Here is a 22,908-nt window from a genome sequence, read left to right on the forward strand (position 1 = left end):
ATTAATTATGAGTAATATAGTAAAGTTACGATTAAAGCAGCGTAGCAGACATGTCTTAATGACTCACAATAACTAATTAGAAGTGATATAGCAAAATTACTATAAAAAATACTTGTGCAAAATTTCAAATGGTCATAGTAATTAATTAGAAGTGACATAGTAAAATCATGATTAAAACAACGAAGCAAACATGTCTAATTAGAAACGATATAACAAAATTACTATACAAAAATACTTGGCGAAACAGCTGAAGCAGAAGTCATAAATATTTATTTTTATTTTATTTTTTTATTGATATAATAAAATTACGGAGAAAGCAGCAGACAAGAGTAGCAAGCAGGAGAAGCAGGCATGTTGACGGAGACGTGCCTGCTTCTCCTACCTCATTCCCTCTTATAAGATAAGACTAGATGTAGAAGCCCACGCTAGTGAAGGCCCAATAATATGACGTTGCTATCATTTGTAATCGTCCATTTTATATGCCGCTATTAAAATTGTATCAAATTTTAACAAAAGTACCATAATAAGAAATCGATTTCGTCAGTCGATAACATGCATTTAGGATGTAAATTCTGAAAAGGAAATAGATATTCATCCTCCCTTCTTGTTGCAAGTTAACAGAAATGAGAAACTCTATATTTTGAAGCTTTACCTCTTCGTACATGCCATTATTGCAATAATAATTCTGAAAAACTGGCTGGTAGATACTAAGTAATAGTAATATGTAAATATATCGGAGAGACGTCACAGCTTTTCCAGTGCAAGCTGTTTGTACAAAAACTATTATGTAGGTCTGTTACATTAAGTTGTGATTATACTATTAGGGATTGTTTGGTGTGAGGTACTAAGGTAAATTATTTTGGGATAAAAAAAATAGTCTCGAGATAAACTTTTTTATACATTGTTTGGTTCACAATACTCGGGATAACTTATCCCGGAACTAATAATAATCTCGGGATAAGTTATATACCACATATTTGGTGGTATAAGTTATCCCAAGTTAATTTATTCTTGGATAAAATTATAAATGACAAAAGTACCCCGAAACCCTTTTCTTTCCGCTTTCTCATATATATATATATATATATATATATATATATATATATATATATATAGTTTAGGTGTACGCGCCTCGCGCGTGTACCTCACTATAATGAATTTAAATGCTACACTAAATACGATATTTATTCAAATAGTAAGAGAATTTATTTAATTAGATATATAGTAGTTGTAAATATTAAAGATACAAATGAGGTAGGTGTAAAATATATTGACAACCCCTTAAATTACAGTTGGTGTTTTAGAAAGAAAAAATAATCATAATATTTTATATGACTCAAAATTTTGATCACTAATTGTTTATATCATCATAATCATCATTCATCTTCAAGATACCTACAAAATTGGAAAAAAGAAAACTACGAAATCAATGCATCTAAGTAAACTAAATATTACAAAAATATATTTCTTTGATGCATCTTGGCGACCAAAAAAAAGAAGAAAATTCAAATCAAATAATAAAGAATCATTTAAGAACAAAATAAATATATCTTGTTCCATATGTTCATATTAGATATTATTGTATTTTTCTAAAAGAATTCTCAATTTATAGATTTCAAAACTTTTTTCTTCAATAAAGAAATTATATAAATATGATTGATTTTTACTTTCATTAATTATTTATCAATAATAGAATATTTTAAATTCCAAATAAACTAAACTAACACAAATAAGAGTGATTTGTTTTAACCCTTTTTAGTTTTTGCTAGACTTTTACTTTCCTTTTATTTAATACAAAATAGAGTTCATTTAAAAAAAAATATACGCAGTCCTTAAAAAGAGGGAGGGAGGGGGGGAAGAATTCAATGTTAGTTGGATTTGTAGTCCTAAAATTAATTAAATATTATTAGGTAAATAGTAAAAAGATGTTTTTATCTAAAGGACAATCTTTTAATGAAGGGCAAAAAGTTCAAATCACTTTTTTAAGGGTCTTCACACTTGATGGGAGGAAAAAAAGAGACATAAGAATTGGAAAAAAAAAAAAAAAAAAAGAGACGTGAATTTCTAATTTGATGGAAAAAAAAAACCCATATAAATACAAACAAAAACCATATAAATACAAACATAAAAATAATTAACTAAAGTGAGGGTTATTTTTGTAAACAAATAATATATTTTTACAAACAATGCATTATATATTATTTTTAGTACCACAATCCTAACAACCACTAAAAAATAATACCAGCATAACTAATTCCAGCATAACTAATCCCTGTATAACTTGTTTTCAAACCAAACGACCCCTTAGTTACACCAAAATGAAAGTGTGTTGATGCAGCCGCTTGTATAACATTGGTGGAGGCAAGCAAAATCAAGCTGTAAGTAACCAAAATCTAGCTGTACACGCCATATCATTTAGGCAAACCTGGCTGCATCCAACTTTAGGCATTTGCCACCTGTACAGATAATTTAAGCAGGCGAAGGAAAATACAGTGTTCTATTTTTCTAGTACGATGATGTCGTAAAGGGAGACAGTAATGAAGAGGTGTAGGATCGTTCTATCTACCTGTCCAGACGGAGAGGCTACAAAAGAGAGACAAATTAATTTTGATTGTAGGGAGTACAAAGAATCAATGAAGGGAAGCATGAGTATTATATTTACCGGCCTATTGTGGTTGACATGCTATAAATGTCAGCGATAAAACATAGCGGAAACAAATTTTGCCCGAGTAGCAAACTTTGAAACAGTTGTTGAAAACGATGAGCAAATTGATCATCATCGATGAACCAATATTTGTACCATGTCATTAATGACCATCACAAGTAGCTCGGCGAGATATTGCAGAAAAAGTTGACTATTAATCGAACAACAGGGTAATTTGAGCAGGCAAAATGGTCATAACCAAATTTAAGCAAAGTCCAAAAGGAAATTTGGGATACTCAAGGCCGCAGAAAGTAAAAGGTCCATTTTTCATATTCAGATTACTACAGCACCTAAGCAATGATTTTTCCTACTTTTGTATTAGTCCAGAGTCATACTTAAGTTGCAACCTATGTGGCCCTTTTAGCAGGATGTTTCTTTTCACGTGTCACCTGATGCAAAGGTTCCAAGTAAGAAGTTAAAGTGAAGGTACGATACAATAGCAAACAAATTATTGAAAGCATTCTTACCTTTAAGCCTTTTTTGCTGGAGTGTGCAGTTCGACTTTTTGCTTGTTACCTGTTTCTCCGGGAGCCATTGGTGATGATAATGTTTGAACAACACGGCTTTCTGCTTCAACGAAGGATGTAACAGCCAACACACCAGGTGTTTGGTCGGGAAATCTGCAGCTCGGCTTTTGTAGCTGGAGTCTAAACAGTTTATGAGCAAACTGTTGATTTGTACGGACAATAGACAACGGTTCTCTCTGAATGGAAAGGAGAAAAGATGGCGCAGTGAGTAGGAGGTTACGTAATGGAGCATTTTTGTTTACTGCTATAATTGGATTCAACGAAGATGTTTACTGCTATAATAGGATTCAACGAAGATGAGTTTTGTCTGGCTGTAGCAGTATGCAGTTATGTACCTGGGCAGCAACATTTTGATAAATTTGTTCGCTAGTGAGGGATAACATTGTCTCTACCACCGTTTCTGACACTGTTGCGGTAATTGTATCACTGGCGTCCGTAATGTTAAGCTCAAAGTGGCACCTGCGATACAAATGGAAGGGAATTAAAATATGTAATGTTAATATCTGAAGTGTTATCTTTCAAAAAAGTAAACAAACTTATAGTAGGACCTTATTTAATTTCGAATATTAATCTCGATAGTAGAAGTAATCAATGCCTCATAATACATCTAACCAGTAGTGTTACTACCTACTTCACTTCAATGTAAAACACGCAGTTGCTTTAAGAAATTTTGTCTTCATTAATGATTAAAGAAGTTAGAAGAATCAGTTAGATTCAAAATACAAGGTAATATGACTTGTATAATGTTGGATGCCAACAGGCTGTAGCAGTAGCTGTCAAAATAATCCATGTTACTTTACATAGAAGATGTGACCGAGGCCATGATTTTATTTAAACGATAAGTTGCCAAATAAGCCTTCTCTTCTAATGTTCCCTGAAAGTTCCTCGACATAAAAGCCAGTAAGACTATTTGTCTTTGATATGAGCAAAAGCTCTTCAGGAAAAGAAGGGAAAATGTTCTTTGATGAAATCATTTTGAATTGTTTGATTACCTTGAATTATAAAAAATAATTTATCGAACAAACTTCCATCATTTATGACAAAAGTTACTTGTAAACAACGATATTACTGAAACACTATACTTACATTGTATTAAATATCAACCTTTGTTGATAAGATAGAACCAAAACACTATCCTTAAACCTTATATTGTTTCATGTATTTCGAGCCAAAAAAAAAAAGAAAAATGACCTAACATGATTTCCATTTGTGTCTTTTGATGAAGTACAATAATACAATTTAAAAATCATCAACAATATCCCAAAATTACAGAAGAAGAAAAATGACTTAGCTCCAAAACAGAAGACCACAATGTTAGCCCTAGATAAATCATAATACTCACTTGTGATCATCTCTTACACAACTTAAAAATGGTTAAAACAACATATTTCTACTTCTTTTTCCTAACCTTGTTAGCGTTATCTAATGTAGTGTATTGTTGTAAATTTAAAAACCTAAAAACAAATTGGGTATTATTTGAAGCAAAACATAGAAAAAACTACTACTACTACTAATTATCCATTATTTAGTAGCAGTAGTAGATTTGTGTCAAATCTACTAAAATCTACTACTGCTACTAAATAATGGATACATCCTTGTGGTGGGGCCCTTCCCCGGACATCGCGCATAGCGGTAGCTTTAGTGCACCGGGCTGCCCTTTTAGTAGTAGATTTGTGTCACAAAGGACTACACCAGTACATGTAAGACCTCAAAATTCACTCAAAGAGAATGATAAAATTGAAAAATTGCCTAATCAACCTGAAGGTGTAGATTTTAACCAATATTCAGGCCTGATCAACCTGAAGGTGTAGATTTTAACCAATATTCAGGATATGTTACAGTTGATCCAATTGCTGGAAGAGCTATGTTTTATTATTTCGTCGAATCGCCTCAAGATTCTGCTTCTAAGCCTTTGGTTTTAGGTCTCAATACTACCTTACAAGCATATTGGCAGTACCAACTTGTTACAAATTTTAGTTTTTTTTTAATCATATGACTAAGTAGAGACCCAAAATATTGCAAATACAGGTTATACATAGACCTGCAGTTGGAATGAACTAACAAAGTCCAAAAAATTGTCAACACTGTTTACTAAAAAGGACAGTCCGGTACACTAAAGCTTCACTTCGATGAGAAATGTATTCTCCGATATGAGGAGAAACAGCTGCTTAGCAAATACCTTTTACAGTTCTTGTGTGTCACTTTCTAAGCATAAAAAAGTAACCAATTCAACCAGTAAACCAATGACAGTCCTGTAACATCCCCTGATGAACAACCAAATACAACAAAATTCAGACCCGATTTTAATTTTTAGAGTCATTATCCCCCCTTATTTACTCTTAATCAACTAAGTCAATTTTGTTCCTTTAACACTTCGATAAAGTAACAGATTGTAGCAGTAGCTGTCAAAATAATCCATGTTACTTTACATAGAAGATGTGACCGAGGCCATGATTTTATTTAAATGATAAGTACATTATCCTAGTGAAAGAGTGTTCTCCTGGCACGACTCAAAGTTAAAAAAAATGAACTTTCTCCTAGGGAACAAATATCTGAGACTACAGAGAGTAGGTATTACCTCCATGTCTCTTTCCGTGTTCATTGTTTGGACAAAAGCTCATCCCACAACATCGCACCCAACCGCCAGGAAAAAGCTTTTGTATTCACTCTTTTTTATCTTGTAGTAAGCAAATGATGAATCTTCCCACTACATAACTTTTTCCCTACCAACAATTTTTTTTCCTTTTTACCTATGTTGTCTATTTTCTTTTTTAACAATTAAGCAGTAGTATGTCAATTATGCAGGGCTTGCTATACGGTGTGAAGTGAAAATTGTTTAACAAAAGAAGTGTTTTTTTGTTATATCCTATGAAATGAACCGTTAACTTCAGTTCTTTTGTTAGGTAAATTTGGGTTGTGTTATTTCTAATTGCCCGTCAGTCTCTCTGTGTATGAGTAAGTTCTCTTTTTGTTGGTTTCGTTTTGAGGGCGGCGTTGTATATTTTGGTTCACTGAAAGTAGAAGCTTGGCCGATAACCAGCAGACATAAAGTTGGTTCCAAATGGTAAGATTGTTAGAAGAATAAGACCCCGGGGAAGTAAGCGAAGAAGAACATAACTAATAGGAAAGGAATGTGTACCATATATGCAAGGAACTGTAACATTAACAAGGTGTGATCATCTAAACACTATATATAGCAGCATGTCCTCTTATCTAAGGGTATATCGTTGGTAAAGTGAAAGTGCAGTGTATGTTGTCTAACATATTTGTTGCTGATTATTTCCCTCCAAAATGATCTTCTTTAATTTCTGCAACCATTTAGACAGTAAATTGTAGGTATGAAATAGTTTCCAAAATGATAACAGCTTTTCCTTTGGTTAGTTCATCTGTAGAAATATTTGAATCTTGTTGATGCCGTTAATAAAGTTATTATTTCATCACCGGGGAAAAAAATTGCAGACCATAATGGTAGAGGGTATCAAAGAAGTTAAAGCGACCAAGAAGAAGAAAGCAGAGAGAACTTTGCAGCTGATAGGAGACGGTACGGGTTTTCTAATTGGAGAAGTGACAAAAGTCTAATGAACCTCTGCTGAATTATTTGCTTCCTTTTATAGTTAGCCAAAATAGTGCTTATGATTCACCGCATTACCCACAGGATTAATTGCTCCATTCCTACTACATATCTCCAGTGGAATACAACTGTAAGTCAAGGTATTTGTGAAGATTTCAGATTAAATCGTTAATCTTCTACGTGATCAGTTTGCTACATTTAGTTTATTTGTGCAGCTACAACTAAGAGAGGAAACCTGTAAAACATCGGTAAGAAGGGGGGAGAAATTTCCAGCGGAAAGTTGCGAAATCCTGCAGGTCATTAATTTGGCTGCCAGACAAGCATCATAATAATAACTTCAGCTACAGGTTGCATACGTATCAAGTGTTGTCGCAGAAAAATCATGTGGATAACAATTTATTGAGGATTACAAATTATAAGGCCCTCAACTCCATCAATAAGTTAAGGTAATATTATATTACTTTCTTTGACAACCCTGAGGACGGTGAAATGAGATTTGAAACCCAAATCTATGTAGGTTCCACTATTGTAAATCCTTTTACTGATACCGTATTATTGGGGGGGAGGGGGTAGAATGAAGCAGGAATCCAGAACATTCAAGAATAACAGAAAATATAGCGTGAAAAAACAAATAGATGGGGTTTCAAGACATTTTGTGTAAGTGTCTAAGAAATACACATCAGAAGTTCGTAGGAAGTCACCTGGGGACCAACATTCGTTCTAGCTTACAGCTGAAGCAGTACACCAATTTTTTTGTCCTGATGCTTACGAAGTGATTGCAGTGAAAGCACGCGAGCAAGTAAAACAACTGGGGACGATCAGGAAGTGAGATTTTCCCTTCCAGAGGGAAAGTCTGCACCTGCAGTACGAATTCAGTGACATTAGAAATTGCTCTGAAGATCTTTATAGTAAGGCGTTGGACAAGTTGTTGACAGAGGCGAAAGTTGGTGCAGCAGATGTACACATTACTAACCTGAGACGACAACTCTCAAATTGTGGATATAGGGGAAACCTCATCTTCAATAGGTGCAAGATTCAGGGAAGAAGGTGATGCCGATGAGCTTCGTAAAGTGTAGGATACCAACATTTGCTCATGGGAAAAGTTTAAATCAAATAGCGAGTATGTTTTAGTAAAAGTATTTGAGTAGTATAACATTACGATGGGGGATTAGTTAATAAGTACCACCTCATCAATGTAGCAGCCTGCACGTACTTCGTACTTAGGATTCAGTAAGATGTTGTCTGATATCTTGTGGCTAATCTTATAGCTGCGTATGTCATAGATAGAGAGGAATTTTAATTAAATACAGAAGAATAAGTGCAGAGCTAAAAGGAAAAAGTAATAGAGATTGATGTAAACAACATACCACCGCGAAATTCAGTAACACCAATACGCTTAGCAAGAATAACGGGGTGCTCACGCAAGTGATGTAGTAGTGTAGCGCCTTCATTGTCGGCTAAATCATCCCATATAGTAAATAGGGCAGGTTTTTTGCTGGTTCATGTAACAAACATATAAATTTTTATCACGCAAGAATGCTTTAATAAGAGAGAGGGGTCGAGTAGCTCACTCCTGATCTATGACAATTGCCTCCCGGAAGTGCTTACTTTGGCGGCGGTATATTGCAGCGCGCTGCAATTGGCTACTACCGCCAATAAGTCTGGCGTAACGGCAAATAACAACAACAACAACAACAACAACAACAAACCCAGTGTATTTCCACAAAGTGGGATCTGGGGAGGGTAAAGTGTACGCAGTCCATATCACTACCTCCAAAGAAGTAGAGAGTCTGTTTAGACACTGGGTTAATTGGTAGCAAATAAGACAGTAGCAATTGATTTAATTAGTAGGGCGCAGTTAGATGGTGTGGTAAAGAGGCGTAGGCATAAAGTGGGAACTTATCGAATTCAACACCTGGGCGTAGACGCTCGATAGCTGAAAAAGGAACTGTGTTCAACTTTGTTGGAGAAGGTAGGGGCACTTCCATCCCACCGTTATTGGTGACAGGCTCAACAACTGTGTGTGTATCGACCACCCATTTATACACACCGGCGCGTATTGAGTAACCGCGAGGGTCTCTAACTTTTGCGCAGGAAACAAAATATGTCCTGAAAGGAGCAAATAGCCTCTCGTACTTCGGAATATCATCGCCATAAAGCACTATAGCAACCTAGCACTATAGCAACCTGTTGTTCCTGTAGTCAAGTGACGTAGAGAAAGGTTTAGGCTTGCGAATAGAATATATAGAGGAATTTGTTACAATTTCCAACCTTTGTGGTGTATACATGAAGTATCTGGCTTTGAGTATTATTGAGTTTGTTAATTTCTATCATATCTTGTTTTATTACTATTCTTTATTTTATCTTGGATTGCTTTATTTTGTTTTATTACTATTCCTTATCTTATCTTGAATTGCTTTATTTTGAGCCGGGGGTCTATCGGAAACAGCCTCTCTATCTCACATCTGAGGTAGTGGTATGAACTGCGTACACTTACCCTCCCCAGACCCCACTTGGTGGGAATATACTAGGTGCGTTGTTGTTGTTGTTGTCCAACCTTTGTTGCTTTGATCGGGCTTCAACTCGCACTTTCTGAAGTTGTCTTAGGTAATAATATTTTTTTAGACATGTTGAGTATCAAATCATTTTTCAGTAAGAACTGCCGTAAAGGTAAACTTACACTTTCATCTTGCACAATCATCGTCTGAAACTGCACACTCTGATCTCTGCTTTCACGAGGCCAGAACTTGTTGATGACCTGAACCTTACAGCTCCAACCTATAGTTTCTTTTATCGACAGTTGTTTCAGTACGGCGGAGAAGGTGTAGATTAAAAAGCAACATATGGTACAGAGCAAACTAATGAATGAAATTATACATGGTTTTAAAGATCCAGCGTTTTATTATTCTTCCTCATAACTATTCATCTGAATAAGACAATCCATTTTACTGATTTTCGACATGCAAGGGTTTGAAAAAAATATTCTAAAATAGTCCCGAACATTGCATAGCGATAAGTGTATAAAGAAACAAAGTTCATCTTCGAAGCAACACCACTACGGAGAGAAGCACCGGAATAGAAGGTCGATGTTTTAATTTGTTGGGGAAATGTTTAAGCCATGTCCCAAATTTTACAACTTCTCGCTGAAATTATAAGATGTGAAACCACATACCATAGCAGCTCAGTAGAAGACTTGGAATAACGGATAATAAAGTAAGCAACTTGCAGAAGTAAGGAATCAAAAACAACAATATCCAGATCACCCAAACAATAAAAGTCATCACTGAAGAGAACTCACAGAGACTGTGGAATCGGAAGCTTCGAAGTTGGGAATTTCTTTACCAAAAGCTGTAAGATAGAGTAGAAATGTTAAAATACAGAAATACTCTCCTAAGCAATTGACAAATAGAGCAGAAATGTTAAAATACAGAAACAGTCAAACAATAAAATCGAAAAATAAAGCGTTTAAGAGAACTGACATAGCCGTAGGATACCTGCCACCTTACAAAAATATAATGGTTACCCCTTGAAGCAACACCATTACACAGAGAAGCAATGGAATAAAAGGTTGACGATTCAATTTGTTGGTGGAATTTTTTAACCTAAACGACACTAACCTTTCCAACTCTTCGACGAAACGGTTTAACGTAGAGGGAAAAAATAGGACAGACCCACAAATTTGACAACCATAATTCATTGCTGAAATTATCGGATGTGAAACCACATAACATCAGATATAACACATAGGTCATAGATTAGCAGGACACTTCAAATAACGGATAATAAATTAAGCAAGTTGCAGAATTAAGAAACCAAAAACAACAATATCCAGATCAACGAAACAACTAAAGTGATCAGTGAAGAGAACTTACAGAGACTATGAAATCGCAAGTCTCGATGTAGTGAATTTCTAAGCAAGTTGCACAAATAAGAAAGTAAAAACAACAATGTCCAGATCAAAGAAACAACTGAAGTAATTAGTGAAAGAACTCACAGAGAATGTGAAATGGCAAAGCTTCGATGTAGGGAATTTTCCTTCTCTTTACCAAAAGTTTTGAGATAGAGTAACATATACTCTCCTCAGCAATTGACACGCTTAACTGGACCCAAAATTTGGCAGACACGTAGCTCATTAATCAGACAAACAAATGATGAAAAGACTATATTATCCCTAGCCAAATGACCAAAATGCCCCTGTGAGGAAGCTGGCAGGACAACCTCCACCAGCTTCCCACAGCACTTCTATATATTAGGATATTATAAAATCACATTCAAACATCATACTTCGTGTACTAATTTTTATACAAAGCAACTAAAAAATTAGCAATCATGATATTAACTAGTAATATTATCTGGGAAAAAGACCAGCAAATTTAAAAATGCCCATGTTACTATCTCAACAAAATTAAACTTTACAAAGACACAATTAGCATTGACCTCAAATCTGTTAGCTAATATGGTTCCAATTCCACTGTCTACAAAGCCATTTTGTCAGTGTCAGTAAAAAAAAAAGGGAACAGATAAACAAGTCCTTGACAGTAAATTTGCACAATTCCATCATGAAGTTCCTTTAATGGATAGAAGATTATCTTGTCTTCATTCTTCACTTTTTGAGTCTCTTGTCCCAGTAATTCCCCTCTCTTTTATCAACATAAGACGTGTATTAGTAAGCTGGCTCTGCTGGAAGCTGGAGCAACTCGCGTATTCCTTCGCAAACCTGTATTCGAGTTTTTTTTTTCATGAAATATGCATCAGATGTTAGTGTAATTTAATCAGGAACATAAAAGAAAGCTCCGGTTATCTCTATCACAACTTCATATTATGTGTATGTCCTTGAAAACATTGAACCTTATGCTTATTAGGAAATGAGAAGGGAGAACAGCTAAACCACATACCATTTTGATCTGGGCCTTAATTGATGCAATTAGACGTGTATATTCCTCTATCTGCCTGCACGTTTAATTGCAAAAGATTTACATTTAGTGTAAGGCAAGAAACATAACTCAGAATATTTTCCACTCAAAACATGGAAAATATCAGTCACAAAACATGAGGAGAAGGTTTCTTCTCTTCCTTGAGTATGAAAGGTTCAAAAAAACCAACAACTGAACTAGTTGGCTCCAATACCAAGAAACATAAAGTGAAAATAGAGAAGACAGGGGAGCAAAATAAGCACAAACATCAGAGCTGATTAGACACTGATATTCAAATCCTCATATTCGGTCTTCCTATCTTTTAATCCATAGCAGTCTGATTAAAGTTTATCCGAACTGGGAAACAAAATCATGCTTGAGTAAAATAATTTGTAGCTACTACTTGAGTTATGCTGTCAATGGATTGTAATCAAGGTGTTAGCTTTACCAGTACTAAACAAATCTCAGTTAGAGTTGCCAATATTTGCTTGAACAAGGTTTTTAGCTTTTTTCTTCACAGCTTCACTGCTTGAGTTTTTTCAAAACTTACAAGACTGCTATTTCCTCGTGCGTTCGTGCATATTCCTCCATTTAGCCAGACCCGGTCCATTACAAGAAAAATGGCATGATGGCTATTAAAACATGTTACCAAGTAAGTGTACATGCATTTGGCACAGGAAATTTGCACTCGAACTTTCTCATCTCCATTTACTCAAGTGTCTGATTTACCAGTAATTAGATTTAGGAAACACATCCTATCTCTTTCGATTGGTGAGAAAGAGATCCTAACTCTACGTCGTATAGAATGCTCATTGAGGTGTTTGATCTATTATTAAGATACCAATTTACTGAATCTTAAATTTTATCATTTGCACTTATTTTCCAAATCTTAAGAACAGAAGATGGATTTATCATGTGATCTACTTATACTTTAAGCAATCGTTAAGATTTTGAAAGGGACTTTACTTGAATTTAAGCCCTCAAATAGAAATAAAACACAACTGATAGAAGCAGAGATTGTAGTACCTGGCTATGTTCTCCTCCCTTGCTGATATATAATTTAGAGCTTCTGACCAAGTGAACTCCACATGAAATCCAAGGCCGACATCAACAAATATATGTGTTGCATCTGGCCTGTCAGATCAACTCAGGAAGAAATATTAATATGCAGTGGATGAAAATACTGGGTTACTAGAAATCGTCAAGATACAAAGTTTTGATTATAAATGAAAAAGAAAGCAAAATATGCCAATATGTGTTCAAAATAAAAGCAGACATCACTTAACATTTATATATTCAACAATTTTCTGCTAACATTCAAATAAAGACAAGAAAAACTTACACGTTAGCTTGCATGTATACTTCAGAGCCAAGATTAACCAATGTCTTCAGATTAGTCACACTGTTCTTCTCCAAATTCTCTATATTACTTCTTAAATCAGAGCTAAAAAAAGATAAGGATAAGAAAACTGTATAGACCTCATTCCAAAATCAATTTTCAGACAAGCAATTACACAATTCAATCCACATGCCTGTGAGTGCTTAACTACTACTAAAACTCCAAAGATCGAAAAAAAGATCCAACCATATGTTGGTAATGTAACAACATAAAAACTTGAGAAGGATACAAAATCTTTTGCTGTTCAAAGACCTTGTCCCTGCAGCCATAAAATGGAAGAAAGAGGATAAAACGAGTTAGGCGACCATAAGATTTTGTACTACTTGCAACAGATTCTGCCTCTCTTCAGCAAGCATCAAGTAATACATTTCAACAGCACAGATACTAGACTAGCAAACAATGGGATTCCTCTTGAGCTTCAAAAACACAGATGTCGGACGAATTCCAGGCACTGAAATTCACTCCAGATATTGAGGCTTTGGGAGAAAAATTGGTAAAGATGCTTCAGGAGAGAGGGCCATTTGTAGCATTGCATCTAAGATATGAGATGGATATGTTGGCATTCTCTGGTTGCACCCACGGCTGCACTAATGAGGAAACAGAGGAGCTCAAATGGTTAAGGTGATCATCTAGGAATGACACTTGTATTTTAGTTTTATTCTCTAAGAAATTGTCTTTAAAGACCGACAAGCCCTCAAAATCCATGTTGGTTTAGAGAAGAACACAATTAAAGCAAACGATATACATAAGTGAAGCCAAGTACATCATTTGTACCAATTTATATGGTGGCGTCCAATTGGGGCGAAGTTTAGGGAAGTACAAAATGTTTTAGACCTTGTGATAAAAAATAAGTCATACATATTTTGTAGCCATAAATCTTGGGGAAATAACAAGTTTTTGCGCAGTTAAATTATTTTTGACTATAGAAATGATTTGTTCTTTTTTGGACAACTATAAAAGGAAACTGGGTCACATAAATATGAGAGAGAGTAATTAGGATTAAGACCTAGTTGGTCGGTTAAAAAAAAAGGGTTGCCCAGTGCACTAAAGCTCCTACTATGCGCAGGAACGTTATGTCCAATTCCAACATTATGTGCAGGAAAGCTCCCGCTATTTGGTAGGTACACAACATTATATCTGATATCGAAATGAGAGGAACGTTGGTGATTCTTATGTCCATTCCAAATATTTTTGGATTGAGGCATAATTGTTCTTGTTCGGTCAAAGATCTCTTAAAAAAGACCAGCCCAGTGCACTAAAGCTACCACTGTACACAGTGTCCGGGGAAGGGCCCTACCTCAAGGGTGTATTGTACGCAGCCTTACCTTGCATTTCTGCCAGAGACTGTTTCAAGGATTGAACCCGTGACCTCCTGGTCACATGGAAGCAACTTTACCATTCAAAGATCTCTTGTGCAATAAATATATAGTTCGTCCTAAATCATCCCTTGTTTGCACCAGGCACAAAGAGGGAAAAAAGGTGGTATTTCACAGCACCCTACACACAAACTCATATTAGTGTTCAACAACCAGAGCAAATTTTACTGTCTATAAGGACCTGTCTAGTATCAAGATTTGATCCCAACCTTTTGTTTTACTTGCTCTTAGTGTTTGTTGATTGAGAAGATGTTGCAGTATTTATTTAACTACAAGTCATTTGTCATCATATGGGGCTTGACAGCTAAACTGCATTATGATGGTAGCAGCAGCACAAACGAATTTGATGATTGATTGTTGTGCAATGATAATTTTGTCACAACCCAAGCCCAAACAATCAAAAAGATTTATGTCACAGCCCAAGCTCTTGGTACAAGTTTTCCTTTTTAGCAGATAGACCTCATGGATTCATTCCTTGGGCTATGCCATAATTGAACTCAAAAACGCATCTAACATGTAAACTTGCGTTGTTCCTTATGAAACTCTCTTTTCTCTCCCCCTTTCTGATGTGGGGATTTGCCTGAGGAGTTATGTATACTCTCTTAAGAAGTTTGCCGAGGTCTGCAGCCCTCTCTTTGACCCACACTACATCATGGGTGTCACATACATCCCCCTTATGGACTCAACACCCTCATTTAGGTTCGTCTCAACACCTTACGGAGGGAGCGGTTTTGTCAAAGCCTAAGTCCGTAGAACATATTATCTGTTTTCGCCCAATATACCTTAAGGAGTTGTCCATTAAGTGTGTACCACGTGAACTTGTCTTATGCTTTATAAAGCTCTCCATTTTCCTCTAATATTCTAACTTGGGATTCACCTAAGATGTCATGCGCACCCCTTCTTCAAAAGTTTTTCATCCCTTGAGTCTACCAGTCCGTTTCTTTGACCCGCCTTTGTCAGCCCACCCCCGTCTCGGGCATCATAAAATAAGTGGATTGGATACCAGTGGATTACTAACATAAACTATGAGCTGCTGTTGTGACAAATGACATTTCCTCATAAATTTTATTTTCTATCTCAAGATTTTGAAGGTTTACATTGTTGGATGATTTAATGATCTCACTTGTTTCTCCGTGTTCCTCTTATTTGTACTTGGATTTGCTACACTTGAGCCGAGGGTCTTTTGGAAACAGCCTCTCTATCTCCCCAAGGTAGTGGTAAGGTCTGCGTAAACTTTACCCTCCCCAGACCTCACTTGTGGGATTTTACTGGGAATGTTATTGTTGTTGTATCTTTTCTCTTACATAAGTAAGTTAGCAATGTTATGTTTAAATCATTCCATTACTTCTTATGCAATAGTTTGGACACTATTGAACTTACTTTTACAACATTGCAGATTTAAGCCTCAAATTGATGACCAAATTTTAACCAGGAGTCGGGACAAGAATACACCTAGTTTGCTTTTTTATTCCATTACACAATTTGGCTATTAAAACAACATGGCAAATAAGTCTTGGAAAAGCACCAATAGTTCATACTACTATCAACTTAAAGGAGCAAGCTAAATAATTTAAGTAAACCACCAAAACAAGAATATTCTTGAAAGAACTTTTTAATTATAGGCCATCAAAGATCCATTCCCATTAATAAGACTAGTGTTAAGCAGGAAAGAAATATCTTTGTCATTCAAGGATAAGGGTTGAACAGTAAATGGCGAGAAAAAGAAGTCCTCAAAACAGATAAAGAGACATGTAATAGAAAATGAATTCAGGGAAACTGAAGAGAATGAAATATTTATTATTACCATTGAGCAATTGCGTGAATGAAATATTTATTATTACCGTTGAGCAATTGCCTGAACAAGATCTGGTTTCAGACGGCGATCAACAAACTCCTCAAATCTCCTTACTTTCTCTTGTTTAATAGCGTCCATTGCAATCCTGTTACAAGATCAAATTGTGCTTGAAAAAGCTTAAGCATCCCATCAAAGAGAGACTACAAGAAACCAAGAAATAACATTAAAGCATTCAGAGTCAGTGAAGAGTCCCAGTTAGAAACCTAATAACCACTTACTATTAAGGTATGAGACACCCCGTTGAACTCCTATGGGTTCAACTTTTAGGGGTCGTTTGGTAAGCAAACTATACTCCAGGATTAATTTATCCCTCTTGCAAGATAGGATAAAATAATCTCAAGTTGTACGGGATAATGTGGGATACCTCATGATTAAGCTTGGGATTAAAATTTATACTGCATTTGGTTGGTATAAATTCATACCATCAACAAAAGCAACAACAACAACAAAAAACCCAGTATATTCCCACATAAGTGGGGTCTGGGGAGGGTAGATTGTACGCAATCCATACCACTACCTCTAAAGAAGTAGAGAGGTTGTTTTTGATAGACCCCCGGCTCAAGATAAAAGGCAGTATACAAAAGCATCAAAAGCATAGGACACCATAAAATAACATAGGTACGACATCCACAACAAATTGCACATTGTCAACCCGAGGACACCAAAGTCCACCTAATTACTGACTACGACTCATCCACACCCTTAGCCCCTCTGTCCTAATGCTTTTCCTCCAAATCTTCCTATCCAGGGTCATGTCCTAAGTCAGCTGTAACTGCTCCATGTCACGTTTAATCACTTCTCTCCAATATTTCTTCGGTCTACCCCTACCCCGTTTGAAACCTTCCAGGGCCAACCTCTCACACCTACGAACTAGGGCATCAATGCCTCTCCTCATCACATGACCAAACCATCACAACCTCACTTCCCGCATTTTATCCTCACTAATACCACTCCCACCTTCTTCCGAATAATTTCATTCCTAACCCTGTCAGCCCAAGTGAATCCACACATCCAACGCAACATCCTCATTTCCGCCACCTTCAACTTTTGGATATGAGAATTCTTAACCGGCCAACACTCCACTTCATACAACATAGCAGGCCAGACTGCAACTTTATAGAATTTGCCTTTCAGCTTGGGGGCAACTTCTTATCGCATAAAATTCCCGAAGCGAGCCTCCATTTCATCCAACCTGCCCCAATACGGTGAGAGACATCCTCGTCTATTTCTCCATTACCCTGGATCATAGATTCGAGATACTTAAAACTATCCCTCTTGCAAACCGCCTGAGAATCCAACTTCACTACCACCTCCTCCTCTTGCCTCGAGTCATTAAACTTGCACTCCAAGTACTCTGTCTTGGTCCTACTCAACCTGAAACCTTTGGACTCTAGTGTTTGTCTCCAAACCTCCAACTTATCATTAACCCCTTATCGCGACTCATCAATCAAAACTATATCATCCGCGAAAAGCATACACCAAGGCACCTCGCCTTGTATATTCCGCGTCAACACAACCATCACCAAAGCGAATAAAAACGGACTAAGAGTTGATCCGTGGTGTAACCCTGTCAAAACCGGGAAATGCTCAGAATCTCCCCCCACTGTCCTTACCCGCGTCTTTGCTCCCTCGTACATGTCCTTAATCACTGGGACCCCCCTCGCCTCCAAGCATCTCCACAGAACCTCCCTAGGAACCTTGTCATACGCCTTTTCCAAGTCACCATCAACAAAAGCGCAATATAAATTTAATTCCAGGCTTAAGCCTACAATACCCCATCTTATCCCGCATTCCAAACAACCCGTTGAGGTTCTTAGCATTTGCCCATTATGATTTTACGGGTTCATATCTACAATTTGTTGTAATTTTATAGAATTTTCACTCATAAATTTATGCTCTGCTACAAAAGAACTGGGATCCGCCCTTCCAGGGGCGGAGCCAGCTTATCCATTCGACGAAAAAAATATTATTTATGTATATAAAGTAAATGACGAACCCTTTCGGCTAGTTCTTGTGTTTACTTCTTCAGAATTAGAACCCCTTAATGAAAATTCTGTTCTATCACTGCGCCCTTCGACCCATGACCTGAGCAACATATTTTTTCACTTTCCACACATATTATCAGCAAATATTAATAATATGGATTCAATGTACTGTAATAGACAAAACAAGAATATACTATTCCAAGCATACGTTTTTTCCAGTTTCAAAAAAAAAACCAAGAATAAAAATCCAAAAGACCCTATCACCTTCACAAATTTCTGCCTAAAGTGAAGTAAGCCAAACTCAGCAACAGAAAATAATAGTACTCTGTGGGCAATTCACTAAATTTGATTCTCAAATTCATCCATTATACATAGAAAAGAAACAGCTCAAAATAAAACTTTGTCCTTGGACTTTCTGATTAAAAGAAAATGGAGGAAGAAAGAGAATGGAAGTTACGGGATACTTGTAAATTGAGGGAAGTTAGCGGAAGTGCTGGCACAAGGAAGAAGAGCACACCTTTTCGTTTGAGGTTTTTCCTTTAGTAAAAGCTAAAAAGAACAAATATACCCTGAACATGTACATGTAGAGTGTGTTTGATATGAAGGAAAGACTAGAAAATGTTTTCAGAAAATAAGTTGATTTCTTACTTATTTTCTTATGTTTGGTTGATGATTCAAAAGTATTTTTTATTATTTGATTGGTGAATAAAAAAATACATTTTAGTATTTAGTTAAAGCGTAAAAATATATTTTAAAATCCTTTTAAAAAAAAAATTTTTGGAAAGGGCATTGGTAGACAGGTGGATGGGGGTGTCAGAATAGGTAGAAGGAGTGGGGTAAGAAAAAGTTTTGAATTTTTTTATTAAAAAAGAGTTAAAAATTTTAGGGGTAGTAGGAGCTGGGGGTATGGTGGGGGAGTGAGGGGGAAGAGGGAAGGAAAAAATTGAAATTTTTTTAAGAATAAATTTAATTTATTTTTTTTAGGTTGCGGGGGAGGGAGAAGGATGGGAGAGGGGGCTGGTAAGGGGGGAGGGAGGGGGTGTAGGGTAAGAAAAAAGTTTAAATTTTTTAATAAAATATAGATATTATTTTTGGAAAGAAGACTAGGAGGGGTAGGGTGTGGGGTGGGGTAGGGAGTGGACTAAAAAAAATTGAAATACTTTTTAAAATAATTGAATTTTGGAGGTGGGGGTAGGGGGTAGGGTGGGGGTAGAAGTGGTATCGGGGTGATAGGGTATTAGGGGCAGAGGGCGAGGTAGATGATTTTGAGAATTGTATGAACATTTCAACTTTAAAGTGAGGTTGAAAGAGAGTTTTAAAAAATGTTTTCCTTACTTTTTGAAATGAAGTCATTTTCCTTAAATTTAAGGAAAATGAGTTGGTTTGAAAAACATTTTTCAAAATATATAAGCCAACCAAACACAAGAAAACTGGAGAACATTTTTTGAAAAATATTTTCCTTCGTACCAAACACATTCGTAGAAAAAAAACACCCCACAAGTTTTTTATAAAAAAAAAAAAAAAAAAAAAAAGTGGATCCAAAATAAAACTGCTTAAATAACTGCGATAATTATTAGATAACTGCATTAGTTATTTTAATAACTATTAAAGTTATCAAACAACTTTGATAGTTATTGAATAACTTTACAAAGTTGTCAAATAATTTTAACAGTTGTCAAACAACTTTAGTCAACCTTTATAGTTATTGAAGCGAAAATATTTTTAAAAAAATTGAATTTTTTTATCCCTTTTACCTAATTTTTAAAACTTAAAGATCTCACTTAATTGAGAAGTGAGACACGTGACATTGTCTTATTTTTATTTATTTTATGAAAGAAAGGAATAAAATATATTTCTAAACTATTATAAATGATATGCATGTATCTTCGATTATACTTTGATATGTACATAATGTAGGATATATGTATACAATTTATAATAGTTCGAGATATATTTTGATCTCTTTTTTATAAAATAAATAAAATTGAATAAATATTTATGATGATGGCACGTGTTGTGTTGTTTGAAGAAAATATATATACGACTCAAAAGATTAACAATAATTTATAAATACTCAAAATATAACAAAGGATGTATGCATATTATTATTTGTCTCTTTTCTATTCTTCTTTTTAGTTTGCACCTTTCGAATATAAGGATTCTTTTATTCTTCTAAAGTAGTACTATCTATTATGTGTTTTTCATTTTAGAATAACTAATAAAATATAATTAATTATTTCTTAATATTGTAAATCGGCAATTATGTTGAGACAGATATTTTTAAAAAAATATGTCGACTATATTTTGAGATAAAAGGAGTCATTGACATGTGGTAGTTAGACATCTTGATATAGCCGACGGATTTGTTAAAAATAATTGTCAATTCTAAAAATCAAGAAATAATTAATCATTTTGTTTCCATCTCAATCCTTGGCATTAATTATTCTAAAATCAAGAAGCACATAAATAAATGAAGATTAAAAAAATTAATGAAGAATATATTAATCAAGTCACACTCTTGATTACTTTTTCCCATAAGAATGGTGTAAAATCTAAATCGGTCAACTATTTTGAAAAAAATAATGAATTTTTTTTAACAAAAAAAGCCTAAAATGTCCTTCTCACCTATATATTGATCCTAAAATGTCTTTTCCATTTATCTATTGGGTCTATTTAGTCCTTTTATTTACGCATATTTATAATCTATATTTATATCTATATCTATATCTATAATCTATAATATATTAAAAGTGTGAAGACCCTTAAAATAGTGATTTTTGTCCTTCATTAAAAAACTTTTCTTTGTATAAAAATATCTTTTCACTATTTTCTTCAATTTATTATTTAATTATTTTATTCTATTTACTTGACTCATAAAATATATGGAAGAAAAATCTATTAATATTCTTTCTTGTACTGATCAATTAAAAAATACTCCTAAGATATATTAAAAATGTGAAACCTTAGAAAAATAATTTTAACTTTAAAAATTGGTATTTGCTTATTCAAAACCGTACATAAGCACTTGCAAGAACGTTATTTTTCCCAGTGGTTTAATTAGTTTAATAGTAATGATCCTTGTTTTTTCAAAATCAATAAAGCAATATTCAATTAAAGACTCTTCTTTACACAAAATTATTTTTTCACTATTTTTCTCTTAAAATAGGATAGAAAAATACTCATAAAATAGGATACTATTAACGAAATATTTCTATAAATATTGAGATGCACATTAAACTACCAAAGAAATTAATTTACTTATTGAAAAAATATGATTGATGCTCATCTAACTTAATTTGACTGCATGTCTAGCTTGATGGATGCTTAATTTTTTAACCCTTAACTTCTTCACTATTTTTTGTCAACATAATACATTGTATATATACAAATCTTCTTTGTTTTCATTTAAGTCATTCTTTAGGTTAAAAAATTTCGCTCAGACAAGAATTATTTTCATCAAAACTAAAGTTTTGTGATCACTATTGTATTATTTTATTGTAGTTTACAGGTCGTGAATAAATATACAAATGACAGATGACTGTCGATCAGCTTTGAGGATTTTTTTAGATAAAGGTTAGGTTTAATTGTATTATTTTTATATCTTTATTTTAAGACTTGGTTGTGTGTATTATTTGATATCTCTATTATCATATTATTTTGTTATAGTTTACAGATGATAGATGAGTGTCAGGTGGCTCTGAGATTTTTTTTTTGTAAAGTTAAGATTTAATTATATTGTTTTAATGTCTATATCATTGTATTGTTTGTTTCAACTTAAAGATGGTAGATGAATGTCGATCGACTTTGACAAATAATTTTTTTTTATAAAGATTAGATATAATTAAATAAATTCTCCAAGAGATATTGAATTCAATTATTGTATTTATCTTTGTTATTGTAATACCCCACATTTTTTCTTGGCTTGAATCCGTCCCTAAAATATTAAAGAATAGCTTCCAAGGTAGATGATAATTATTCTGTGCGAAATTTTCTAGATTTGGACCTCCCATCGTGTGTGAAATTTAATAAGCTTTCCAACGATATAAAGTTCACCCTAATCCGACACTTGGTGAAGGAGTTATGGCACTTTTAAGTTAATAGAGTGTCACCTGGACACTTGGCGCGTCGCGGATGTGAGTAAAATGACATTTGTCAAATTCCAGTGAAACTCCGCGATGACCCTGCGTTGCGGAGAAGCCTATTTTCCCAATTGTACTCCAGTGGTCCTCCACAATATTAGCGCGTCGCGGAGAGGGTCAATTTCTCGTTTGTCAATTTCCAGAGGTCCAACGCGATAATGGCGCATCACGCCATGTGCCAAAATGGCATTCTAAAGGGACACCACGATGTCTTCGCATCGCGGAGTCTTCCAGTTTCGTATAAATGTTTAAAGGGGGTATTTTGGTAAATCTCCAACCCCAATCCATCAAAAAATAAAAGATTAACCATATTTCAAGCACTTTACGTTCTTTATTCACCATTCTTTTCAAAAACAAAACTCTAGAAATCAAAAGCTCCTTCTCCAAGAAACCCAAATTCCTCCATTAATTCTCCAAGAAAATTCAAGACTAAGGATTC

At 34.8% G+C, this 22,908-nt stretch overlaps 1 protein-coding gene across 6 annotated transcripts; it reads right to left on the bottom strand.

Moving 5' to 3' along the window:
• Nucleotides 1-11,086: 11,086 nt before the first annotated feature.
• On the bottom strand, nt 11,087-18,920 carry LOC107847833 (protein UXT homolog). 6 transcript variants are annotated; one of them, XM_016692358.2, is made up of 8 exons: nt 18,788-18,832; nt 18,342-18,430; nt 16,332-16,430; nt 13,344-13,373; nt 13,058-13,159; nt 12,742-12,849; nt 11,698-11,752; nt 11,087-11,519 (listed from the first exon to the last, which is right to left on the bottom strand). In XM_016692358.2, the coding sequence occupies exons 3-8, from the start codon at nt 16,421-16,423 to the stop codon at nt 11,466-11,468; spliced, it is 441 nt and encodes a 146-aa protein (XP_016547844.1). In that variant the 5' UTR covers nt 16,424-16,430; nt 18,342-18,430; nt 18,788-18,832; the 3' UTR covers nt 11,087-11,465. The 6 variants fall into 6 exon arrangements, with proteins under 6 accessions (XP_016547844.1, XP_016547842.1, XP_016547848.1 ...); XM_016692356.2 differs by lacking the exon at nt 18,342-18,430 and having other exon boundaries at nt 18,788-18,920; XM_016692362.2 differs by lacking the exons at nt 18,342-18,430; nt 18,788-18,832 and adding an exon at nt 18,848-18,918.
• Nucleotides 18,921-22,908: the final 3,988 nt, after the last annotated feature.

This window comes from Capsicum annuum, chromosome 11 (genome assembly GCF_002878395.1).
Source record: "Capsicum annuum cultivar UCD-10X-F1 chromosome 11, UCD10Xv1.1, whole genome shotgun sequence".
In the NCBI taxonomy this organism is placed as follows: Eukaryota; Viridiplantae; Streptophyta; class Magnoliopsida; order Solanales; family Solanaceae; genus Capsicum; species Capsicum annuum.

Coding starts and splice junctions, on each gene's coding strand:
- LOC107847833 (XM_016692356.2), bottom strand. CDS start 16,423: ATGGACGCTATTAAACAAGAGAAAGTAAGGAGATTTGAGGAGTTTGTT. Junction 13,374..16,331: donor GTTCAGGCAATTGCTCAACG/GTAATAATAAAT, acceptor TTATGGCTGCAG/GGACAAGGTCTTTGAACAGC. Junction 11,753..12,741: donor AGGGAGGAGAACATAGCCAG/GTACTACAATCT, acceptor TTAAACGTGCAG/GCAGATAGAGGAATATACAC.